General features: G+C 44.4%; 1 protein-coding gene across 1 annotated transcript in view; it reads right to left on the bottom strand.

The window, feature by feature from the left end:
* Nucleotides 1–12,500, bottom strand: part of itgbl1 (integrin, beta-like 1) — a 48,232-nt gene that overhangs the window by 16,399 nt on the left and 19,333 nt on the right. The window contains 2 exon segments of the mRNA XM_042077797.1: nucleotides 9,952–10,098; nucleotides 11,790–11,930. Of these exon segments, the coding sequence (XP_041933731.1) occupies nucleotides 9,952–10,098; nucleotides 11,790–11,930 (288 nt within the window).

Genomic DNA, 12,500 nt, shown 5'->3' with positions numbered 1-12,500 from the left:
TGTGTGTTTGTGTGTGTGTGTGTGTGTGTGTGTGTGTGTGTGTGTGTGTGTGTGTGTGCGCACTCGCACCCTCTTGGAGCACACCCTTCAATATGAGAATTTAATTCACTGAATTTTATGCACTATCCAGCCCAACAGCGTTGTTCCTTTTTTTATTCTCCTTTGTCTTTTTCATTCTCCTTTGTCTTTTTTATTCTCCTTTGTCTTTTTCATTCTCCTTTGTCTTTTTCATTCTCCTTTGTCTTTTTTCCAAAAAAAAGCTCTCCAGCCATCTTTGTCTCCGATTCACAGGAGCCATCTGTCAAAACTATGATGCGCTGAACAAAGATGCATCGCGATTTGCAGACACAGACTTGTCCATGAAATACAGTTGTTGGTTTTTCAAAGTCTTATCTCTTCTCAAAACTGAGACCCAGAGCAATTTCCTGTCCTGAGGAAAGCCGCGAACACCAGAAAAGAAGACAGAGATAAAAAAAGTGGGACATTATTTTTTTAGGAAAAAAAACAAAAACAACTAAAGACCTGTATCTTATCCAGTGGTGCACAATTTGCTTCAAAATCGCCTTGCCAAAAGCTTAAAGTCCCTGTGAGATATCTGCATTCTCTCCAGCTCAATCATCATACTCTGTCATACTGCCTTATCAGTTTGATTAGTCCTAACGTAATCTACATCAAATCTATGCAGAATAATTACATTGGCGATGGAATAGTATTTAAAATGGAGAATATCAGCCTGCTAATCTTTCTGGTTTTAATAAAGTAACTGTAACCTATGAATGACTAATGTTACCAGGAAGTTGAATTGAGATATATGAATCGACATTTCCAGAAAGAGAGAGGTGGAAGAAAATGTAACCTCAAGGACTTATCAACTTGATTATTACATAAGCCTTCAGACCTGAAGGTGATCCAAACAGCAGTGTGTCTGTGTGACCCTTGTACAACTGTGTGTGTGTGTGTGAGAGACAGACGTTTTGCCACCTGTCGGTCACTGACATCCGTCTGTCGTTGTGACAATGAGCGACACCCCGTCTGGCATTGCCTAAACCTTTCCGAGCCGATAAGAGCAGAGGAGCTGTCGTGCTTGGGTCCTGTTGCCATGGAAACTGGTGATGTCATAAATGCTTTTTTTGCCTTATTGATTACCCTTCCCTTCCTACACCCCCAACCCATCCCCCACCCCCCCTTGTCGTCACAGCGCCCGTCATCAAGGGCTGTCTCAGATGTTTGCCTCTGGAGGAGAGGTGTGGCTGATGTGTCACTCTCAGGGAGTTTGGTCTCACCTTGTAGCTGCACAAGGTGAGAGGACACCTCCCCTCCAAACACACACACACACACACACACATAAACATCGTAAGATACATCTAACACACACACACACACACACACACACACACGCACACACGCACACACACACACACACACACGCATAAACACAGTGAGATACATCTAACACACACACACACACACACACACACACACACACACACACACACACACACACACACACAAAGTCTCCCCTGCCAGAAGTGTGACCACTGAAGAACATAATGGAAAGGCATGAGAGAGAGAGTGAAGTGCTTTCAGACTGCCCCGGAAACCCTCGAACGCTAATAGCGAAACAGAAACAACAGGTACTGCCATGATGACAATTTGACAACAGCGGCAACTTATATTGAACACTGTATTGTGCTATTTTTGACACCATCCTCTGTGGATTCACCCCCCCTGACAATCTTTCACCCCCCTTTTAACCACCATTCTCTCTAAGCAGAAACAAATGACTCCATTCCTTTTGTCCACGTGAGAAAGACAGATGTTGAAAAACCCTCGGCACGACAACAGCCACCATTATATAAATGTGACGTTACGGAGCTGCGAAGACCAGCTATGATATATCATTATGCTCACCGCAAGTCTCCCTGCGTGCATAACGATGCAGAATTCTCTCTACGGCGGATGGCCTAGAGGGAGCAAGCTCGAGTGGAGCCGCTGATATCACAAATGCCTTCATTGCATTAACATCCACCCCCCTTAACTCCCCCTCCATGGTTTCACAACGTCTGGGACACACATCATTGGTAGCGTATTAGCATGGTGTGTGTGTGAATGGGGGTGGGGGTGCTTTTGGCGCGATGACGGGTCCGTCGTTGTATTGCCGTGGTGATGAATGGGTCCCGTGGTGCTCGTGTGCCGAGCTCCGGGGCCCGAGACGGGGAAATTAATTCCCCCTCAGTGTTATTCGAGACGCGGCCATCCAGCACGAGGTGGGGAGGGAAACACCCTCTGGAGGATCCAGGTGAAGCGTCGGCAGGTTAAAGCACCATCACTTCCTCCCCTGGGTGGAACGCCATAATGCCTTTACCTTCACAGCCCAGGCACAGGGAGATCGTTTTTCATCAGCGTAGCTTATGATGGATCTCCACATTTCTGAGGAAGGGCAGGGATGGGTACAGCTGTCTGTCTGAGAGAGACTCTAAGACTGCAAAGTGTGTTTGTTTAATGTAATATTACAATTCTGGACACTGGATACTATTTCTAACACAAACTCAGTACGGGTACATACTGTAATATACACACTATGTAACATACAGCATGGGCTAAACGATTGATTTCTACTGTGACACACATGCTTCATACCTTCCGATGTGTCATATCTCCATAGCCTCTTTGAATGGTTACATCTTTTCAAAGGAGGTGCAGAATGTTCTATGATTCTCAACAAAACAGTCAATTGATGCTATTCGACTAATTTCACAGTTAGTGGAATGACAAAAAGGCAAGTAAGTGATGAGAAAGAAACTGAGAAAATGAGCAAGATAAAGAATTAATTAATTAATCAATTCAGACAGACAGGCCTCCCAACTCTAGCGGCTGCTCGGCCGCGGGCTTTTTAAGGGGAAATAGCAGGCTACACTCTTTCCATTATACAGCGATCCTTACTTTTAGTCCATGACACAAAAGAGAGAAATAGTGAGGAGATAAACACTGGCTTTTCACTCTTGGCCTTTTCGAAACCCTAACATTTGGAAGCTTTCAATCAGCACAGGAAATGAAAGGTCAGCCAGGGGAGCGAGTGACTCAGCACTGTTGAAGGTTCCGGAACAATCCGAAGATCGGTCAGCCATCGAACGCTAATAGCAAAACAGAAACAACAGGTACTGCCATGATGACAATTTGATAACAGCGGCAACTTATATTGAACACTGTATTGTGCTATTTTTGAGAGCTATTGCTAAAGTTACTCAAGGGTAATGTATGTATTCTCCAGCATATTAGCATGAGTAGGTTATCTGTATACTGTAATAATAATGTATCTGTAGACAGTAATAATGAGGGGGACATGAAGGCTGGCGTGGTGTTGATGGATGCCATGTGAGTGCAATGTAAGCATCAGTATGATGTTGAGAAAGATGAGTGCAAGTTAAAGCAAGAGAGAAGGTGCCTGTGGGAGAGATATTAACCAGTGTGCCTACAAAAGCAGAAATGAGAGAGAGCGGGAGAATGCCCTTTCTTTCTGTAAGCCCCCCATCACCTATCTTGATGGGGAAACGACAGGGAAACTGTTTTTGCTTTGTGCTCTCTCTCTCTCTCTCTCTCAATGTATGGGACAAGTACATCCCGATGTGACATTTTATCAGCTTTCTTTAGGGAAATGATGACTGTCCTGTCAAGCTATAATCCCCATGCCCACAACCCTTAGACAAGTAGCATCCAGAGCAGATAATCAATGAAGTGTTAGTCTCTAACTGGTAGCATGTCAGGTTAAATACCTATGAAGCTACCTGCTTTAGACATATTTCTTATGTGCAGTGTGTCATGCACCCCTTTCACACTACTCTGGAATGCAGTAAAAATAGTCTCTTTGAGGGCGCCATTCAAAACAGAGGTGTGGGAGTGTGATTGCAATCAGCGCTAATTCAGAAGATTTGCTCTTTAAGGGATTGCTTGTCATCCGGGGCAGCATCAGCAACGGCATCACTCTGGATACTAGTCAACATCTGTGATGCAAATTGAGGCATTTCTTCTTTTTTTGTTCTACTCTCTACTCGTGTTCTCTCTCTCTCTCTCTCTCTCTCTCTCTATCTTCAGCAAACAGCCAGATTTCTCACTCTCTCTCCTTCACTCTGTCCTCAGCCACTGCTTGGGAGAGTTGATTTTTCCCACATAATTGTTGCATTCAGGGATATTTAATCAAGATGCATTCTGTGTTCGGAGGAGAAATCTATAGAATGCTTCAGGGAAGGGTGATGAAGAATATCACACGGAGTCAGCCATAAGTGGATGTTTCCCTTTCTACGCTACACATTAAAGCATTCCCTCCTTTATTTTCAGACTCTCTCCCTCTCTCACTCACACACACACACACACACACACACACACACACAGACACACACACAGCATTTTTGCAATTACAGGAGGGATGCTGTGAATGCCTCCAAAAAACCCCCCAAAAAACCACAGAGACAATACAGAATTCCCACCTGACAGGGTGCCACATTAAAAATGTAAGACGCGTCAGCCTTTGTCCGCTTCAGAGGCTCAGCAGAGTGGGTCGGGTGGAGCTGGGTGGAGGGGGGTAACAAAGCAGGTGTTTCCTTGAGGAAATACCAGGCTTGAAAGAATGTGTATTCTGTACACTGCAAGTGAGCTCCCTTGCTAGGGAAAGCCCCCCGCTGCTGGTTTGTGGCCAATTCCACTTCTCAATTTTTCTCTCTCTCTCTCTCTTCTTATGTCTCCCTCTCACTTTCTCCCTCTCTCCCTCCCTCTCTCTCTCTTTTGCTCTACTATTCTACTTTCTATTTCCTCTCTCGCTTTCAAGCGATTTCAGCCTATTTCACCAGCTAAGGCCCTTATTCTCCCTGTACATTCTGAACACTGAGCCTGATTTGCCATGCTCAACACAGCACACAAAAACTGCAGCATCCTCCCTTAGCGGGCGGTGGCCGCTCCCTGTCTGAATCTCGGGAGAAAAAAGACCCAGAAACGCAGGTGTCGTTTCAGCACCTGCTGACAAGCTCCTGGTAATTGAGGGAGAGAGATGTGGGATTGAGGAAACTTGGGGCAATTACCTGGCGTGGTGGGTAATAGATGCCAGACACCAGACATATAGGTGCGCTGGGGCGTGAAATTCTATGTAAACAGCTTTATAAATCATCATTTAAGAGCCTCTCCAGTGCCTTCACAACGGATCTCACGAATACAGCCGCAGACGAGGAGGGACAGGAAGAGAGGAACTGCAGCGATACTGCATTGGACACTGCATTGCACACTGCACTGCATTGCATACTGCACACACACACACACACACACACACACACACACACACACACACACACACACACATACACACATGCACAACAAGAACACAGCACTATGTGTGCAAACAACCTGTGGATGTGGTAGTGTATACTGTGGATACCACCTAATGTACAATTCTTTATTATTGATTATGCAGATGTGTGTCTATGAACACTTCCCTGGAAATAGTTTCCTCAATGATTAACAAACAAAGCTACCTTATAATGACGGCAAATTATTTGAATAGCAATTGATGCTCTAGCAGAGTAATGTGTATCTACCAAATATGTGTTATCCAACCATAGAATGAGTTGAGAATGAGAAATCCATGAGAATGAGAACGACATGCTTTAATACACACAGATAACATTCAGAGTCGGCCTGTGTACCATGTTAATTGTTCTCTAGTGTGGAGTCAATTGGAAATCGCCATTTTGTAGCAGCAAATTCGAGATCATTTTAAAGTTGCTGCTGGAGGAATTAAAAGTAATTAAGGCTCCCACCACAGTTTAATCATTGGACTCCATTACATAGTCTAGAGTAGGGATGGGCAAACTTTTTGGCTCAAGGGCCACACTGGGTTTTGAAAACAACCCCCCCCCCCCACGACACACACATAAAAAAAATACATTTTTTATAGCCTATAATTTACTATGACAACATATTTCTTTTAAAATATTAATTGCTTAAAAATACTGCTAATTTTATGCTGTTTAACAAATGTATAAATTGTGCACTGTCGCTTTAAGACAGTCGCTTTAATTCACGTTTATTTTTCAATGATCTTCTGCCTGCTACGGTATGGCCCTCTCACACTTTTTAAATGGTCAGTAGTGGGAACTACTGCTGCCTTCATGATTTCCTTTTAAAAGTTTCTTATAAGAAGGAGATATCAATTATCAACAATGACAAGCCAGCTGGAACCTGCGGCTCTCTCTCCCTCTCGTGAGTGCAGCGTTCCCAATTAAATGGATCGCATGTTCACGTTAGATCTGCTGCAAAGGAGATAACTAAGAGTTAACTTAGTTTAACATGATGTTATCTCTATTTAACATGATGTTTTGACATTGAGACATTGTAAACGTTCTCTAAGGAGAGTGAAAAGCAGTTTGCAGTAAAGCTAACCAACGTCGTCTCTATCGCAGGAAAAAAATAGCGAGCAGCCTGATAACCAAATGAAATGCTCAGTGGGTCGGATGAAAGTGCTTGGCGGGCTGGATCCGGGATCAACCGGATCTGGGAAACCAGGGCAAGGGTGGGTGATCTCATCCGTCAGATGACAAACTGGCCACTTTGATGCATTTGGCGCGGGGCCTCTTATGCATCATTAAGAGCTGTGACCTCCAACCTCCTCTCCAGGTCAGGCAGATCTGCCAGTACGTGGCTGGGGAGGAGGCGTCTGCAGGGTGCCATTTTGGGATGTGGCTGGGGGGTGGCACCTTCCATTAGAATAGGGATGGTAGAATAGGTGGCGCTTCCTATGGGGCTATCATCAAATCCAACTCAACATGGAAAATATATTGGTTACCTTGGATTTTAGTTATTCATGAACCCCTTAAGCTAATTAGAGGAAAGCAATTGCGACATGTGCATCACATTAGAAAAGGGGGGTGGGGGGAAACAATTATCAGGACCTTGCACTGCTGGCGTTAACAGTAATGGTACCAAATGTAACAGTCATTTATTTTTCTGTATTTAGTTTGTATTATTGAATCTAAAACAGCAATTCCATGATTCTTGTAATGACCTTTGCATGACCTTGAGAGACGATAGGGCTGAAGTGAGTTGGGGGTTTGGTGGCTTCTAATTCAAGGGCCATTATAAGGACTGGGAGAACCGCAGTGACTGATTTGTCATTTCCCAAATAAGCAGAAGTAAGCCTGTGTCTACTGGAGCAAAATTACTGCCGCACAATGGTATTATTGCAGAGGAAGCCTGTTAACACCGCACTCAATTATAGCGAAAAGGCCAGACACCACTGAACCCAAAAAGAACCCATTAGCTCTGCTCATTTACCATGTTACTTCTATGGCCTTGCTGGTGAGAGTGCTTATTTCTGCCCGACCACAGCAGATAACCATTGTTCTCCATGATAAATAAATCTGCTGCTCATTGAATAATGGTGATTGTAAAATGTGTGAGTGTGTGTGTGTGTATGTATTGTGTGTGTGTGTGTGTGTGTGTGTGTGTGTGTGTGTGTGTGTGTGTGTGTGTGTGTGTGTGTGTGGAGTAGAGGAGTTATATCTAAAGGGAACAGCTCACCCTGTAATAAACTACACCCAGGTTTGAGCCTGTTCAGTGCTGCTTCTCCATGGCCCAATCCCAAAGTCCGGACTCACAGACTTTGCTGCGCGTTCTCGTGAAATTTGTAAGAGCTGTCCTAATGTCGCATTTCAAAGGGCGTGAGGGTTTGAGTACTCAATTACCGAGCCCTTTCTGTGAGTCTGCATCAGTGCAGACTTCACCAAAGGGAAGCATTGTGACGTTTACCGCAGAGACCATAGGGAAATCCGAACAACTGCACGACACACAACCAACTTGTACAAAGAATGTGGAATCAGGCAGGCATCTCCTGTGCCTTGGCCATGTGGAAAGCAACAAACTTAAAATTAAAATTCCCAAACCGGCAAGTATCAGCAACATCTTTGTTATGAAACGTCACCATGGTAACATGTGATCTCATGAAGTGCTATCCCCAAACCCAGATTTATACCTATCTAAGCCCATGTGGCCTCACACACTCACTCACTTAGCACCATCAATTAAGATCAATTAAGTCTATGAGTCTTTAGTCCTTAGTCCTCAGGGCTCAGATAGATAGATTATATCTGTGTTGTGTTACTGTAGTATGCTGTCACTGAGGGTCTATGGAGGCTAGATTATATCTGTGTTGTGTTACTGTAGTATGCTGTCACTGAGGGTCTATGGAGGCTAGATTACTGTATCTCACTGTCTACTGTAGGAGGCTAGATTATTTTAGGTTATGGTTTTGTTGAATTTAAAAATGATAGAAAAGTGGACCAGGTGTTTTCAAAGGCTGACATTTGCTTCTCTCTATGTGCATGATGTTTTTCTATTGTAATATATTCTGTGATTAAGTTTTTCCAGTGATTGATATGGCAGGATTTCTTTGATTTCCAGTTTTGGAGGACTGCTTTCTTAGCGACACTGACACTGAGTGACACCCTTCTTGCTAGATTATCTTATCGTGCTACTGTAAGGGCACTCTTGCCACTGCCAACACAATTATGGTATCAAGTACAAGCTGTTATCTCAGCTCAGGGTGTAAGGAATATCCAGATAGACCTCGTCTTCTGTCTTCCTCCATACTACGACCACATTGTGTTATGATAGGCCTAATTCACTGTCTGAACACTCAGGTTTAAAAATAAAGGTGTGTGTTTTGGTTTTACACTCTACAGTATAACTACTCTGCCGTCTGTTTTTAGGCATGAGGAGAAGAAGAAATGGCCGCCTCTTCCCAGGAGCCAGCGTGCTTCTCACTGACTCATGTGTGGGAGACTCCACTCTCGCCTGGCCTTACACTCTCAACTCAATCTCAGTCTAGACGACTCCACCTTTCACAGATTTCTCAATGAGGCACGTTCACACTGACACACAACCCTACACACATGCACGCACACACGCACGCACGCACGCACGCACGCACGCACGCACGCACACACACACACACACACACACACACACACACACACACACACAGACACACACCAACTGTGTGAATTCTTTTTTCACCTTGACTAAAAGAATGTCTAGAGAATGCTGGACTGCCAGACTAATGGGTCTCAGGCTGTGGAAACTACACTAAACCAACACTCCGTCTTAGGCAAGTTCACCTCATTAGAAACATGACAGCAGACATTCCTGCGTAACTTGGCTCCACCAAGGACCACATCTGTCAAGACCAAAGGGGGGCACATTGTCAGGCAACATAACATGTGTCTAGCCACACACACACACACACACACACACACACACACACACACACACACACACACACACACACACACCTTAGTTCCTTGTTGATTTTCTCTGTGATAGAAGTTCCAGCTTGTCTATTGCTGAACCCTTCTGTCCTCCATCAATCTCTGGAAGTGCACACATAAACTAACATGCAAGGATGAGGCGAGAAGAAAAGGACCCCTCTTCTAATCTGGAGGTTAGTGATGTAGAGCCAGGGGTGGCAACTAGGATGGGACGACAACATGGGCTACTGATATTGAATGAAACTCCCTCTCTCCCATGGCAACAGTGCGTATAGCCATTCGTGGCTGTGATGAGGAATATGACCAATTCACCGAGTCCAGCTCTTTCTTCTGCGGTCACTGGGTGGCCACTTATACCAGAGCAGATATCCGCTCTCAAGGGTTTTGTGCGTGCATGGCACAGTTGGAGTATTTTAACCATACAGTTCAAGGTATGATTACATTGAAGTAAGTGGATTTCATTGAAGGCAGTAGAGGTAGACTGGAGGTGGAGACACACACACACACACACACACACACACACACACACACACACACACACACACACACACACACACACACACACACACACACACAAACACACACACACACAAACACACACACACACAAACACACACACACACACACACACAATGTTATTTACCTCTCCCAAAGCAGGGTAAGTTGGAGGTCCCTCTGCACTTGCGCTGGCTGGCCTCGGTAGAGTACGAGCAGGAAAGCGGATGCTCACACTTCTTCCCTGTCCAGCCCTCGTGACAGTCACACCGCCCACAGTTACACTGACCGTGACCTTCAGCCAAGGAGTGGATAGCAGAGGGGAGAGAAAGAGGAGGAGAGTGGAGAGGGGAGGGAGGTGAGAAGGCAAATAGCCAGATTAAGGCTACTGAGGCCGCAGACTGATCTGGCTTTAGCAAAGCTTTTCTAACACCACAAAGAACCTAACATCTAGGGGCATTTGATCCCCTTTGACAGGCATGGGTATTTGTGTGTGTGTGTATGTGCGTGCATATGTGTGTGTGTGTGTGTGTGTGTGTGTGTGTGTGTGTGTGTGTGTGTGCATGTGTGTGCATGTGTGTGTGTTTGTGTGTGTGACTATGTGCCTATCTGTGTTCTTTTTTGGATGTATCAACCTTGCCTCAGAGGGCAATGTTTGTTGGAAAGAAATGTGCACCACATGTGGAACAAAATATCCTGAAATAAATAAAAATCCTCAGCTCAAGCACCGGACAAACAGCTGGAAAATAGACAGACTCACCATGGAAATAGCTCCTTCTCTGAAGCCATTCTCAGACATTTCTGTCTGTGTAAATTCACCAGTAAGGACAAGGCCAATTCTCACTCCTCTATGTTTTTTGTGTTCCATTAGATTTATGTTTTTCTATTTCATAGCACATATCACATCTCTAGAACAATAAACAGCAATGCATTTTGAAATTGTTTCCTGGGTTGAAAGTAACTGTGATTCGTGGCTAAATATGAGTTGGTATTCCCCTGTATTGAAAACAGATGTGCAAATGTTCTAATGTTTTTCATATGGGCTTGGAGTACTTTGTCCAGAACTCTGTTTAGAGAAGGACAAAAAATATTGAGGAAATATATGGAAACATTATGACATTATGCTCTCTGTTTTCAGTCTTTTGACACTATTAAAACACACACACACACACACACACACACACACACACAAACATGCTCTCTCTCTTTTACTGGCTTATTTTATACAACTTCTCACCAGAACAAAAAACAAAACTGACCATGTGGCAAAGGCCTCTGTATTGTCTATTGACCACAACAAACATCAGTACTGAAATGCAGTTGTGCTATGACATCTGTGACATCTGTGATGCCGAACACAATATATTGTACTTCAACAACAGTTGGGTCTGAAACAATTTTGTATCAAATCAGAGCTTGAGGAGTTCCTAACAGTTCCAAGTCAGTTGCTAACTAAATACTTAAAGGTGCTCTAGGTGATTTTACGCAGTTACACGGTTTCTAAGCTAAGCGTCTAAGCTTTTTAGTCACATACAGCAAACATCACCTCACCATCCGCTAGCTGCCTCTGCCCTGAATACACTGTAAAAAAACGCGGCCTCTGTGGACAGCCCAGGCTCCAAAAACAACCTGGTCCAGCCTGGACCATGAAAACATTACAAACTGTTCCAGCCTATCACCGACGACATGCGCATTTAGGAGAGTTTCAATTTCCTTGTGAGGGAGGGGGAGGGAGTAGCTAGCTAGCTGTTTTGTTTGAACGTGAACAGAAGTGACCCAACCCAACATTTAACAACAGTTACCCAACATTGCTTAGAGCGCCCTTAACAAAGAAATGTGTTTACTTCTTATATGGCAACACTCCCACACACTTGATGAAGTAATGCTTAAAAGATAATGTTTTGTAATCAGAGGTACCTGGTAACTGGGACAAAAATAGAGGAAATCGCTAATGCTATATGCTAACATGGGAATGCTAACTCTTACCTGAGCAGAAGTCATCAGAGTATCTATCGTAGACGGCATGGCAGCTCCTCTCGTCGCACTCGCACGTGTCACCATGGATATCTCCCCAGTCCCCTGATGGGTCCACGTCATAGCAGGTGCACTCTCCACACACACAGGTACCTTCCAGCATAGCACATGCATAGCAGAGAGAAGAGGCGTGAGAATAGAGTGTTGGGCTTTGGTTCTGTTATTGAAACTGACTTTGACTAGAGGGCTCAAAAAACAACAAGACGTCGATGGCAGTATGCTGTCAGTATAACTGTTTATAAAGAGCTATTTTGGTGCTGGTTTTGTCTTCATTCGCTTTGAGCTAAATTTCTAAAATAAGCTACACTATGTGCTTTTCACACCTGCCATCTTAACACACACACTTTCAACTATATTTCTAAAAAAAGACACACGCTTTTAACCAATCATCTTTGAACTCATTCTTGTGTTCCACACAGAGAATGACGAGAGCTGTGAGTATTGAAATAAAAGCTCCTCTCTTACTCAGAGGAAACACACAAATCAAGAAGCCGCCCTGCGCTGTGTTGTTTTGCGTGGCACTCGGGAGGCTGGATTAGACGAGAGCAAAGACACAGTCAGCTGAGCAGTGAAATAAGCGTGGGGACGCTGGGGGGGGGGGGGTGTCTCAGCGGGCCGGAGAGCCCCTTTGCAATGGCTCCGTGGACAGAGGGAGACTAATGA

Source organism: Alosa sapidissima, chromosome 2 (assembly GCF_018492685.1).
Source record: "Alosa sapidissima isolate fAloSap1 chromosome 2, fAloSap1.pri, whole genome shotgun sequence".
NCBI lineage: Eukaryota > Metazoa > Chordata > Actinopteri > Clupeiformes > Clupeidae > Alosa > Alosa sapidissima.
The sequence above is the reverse complement of the archived record's forward strand: the minus strand, read 5'-3'. Positions and strand labels throughout refer to the sequence as shown.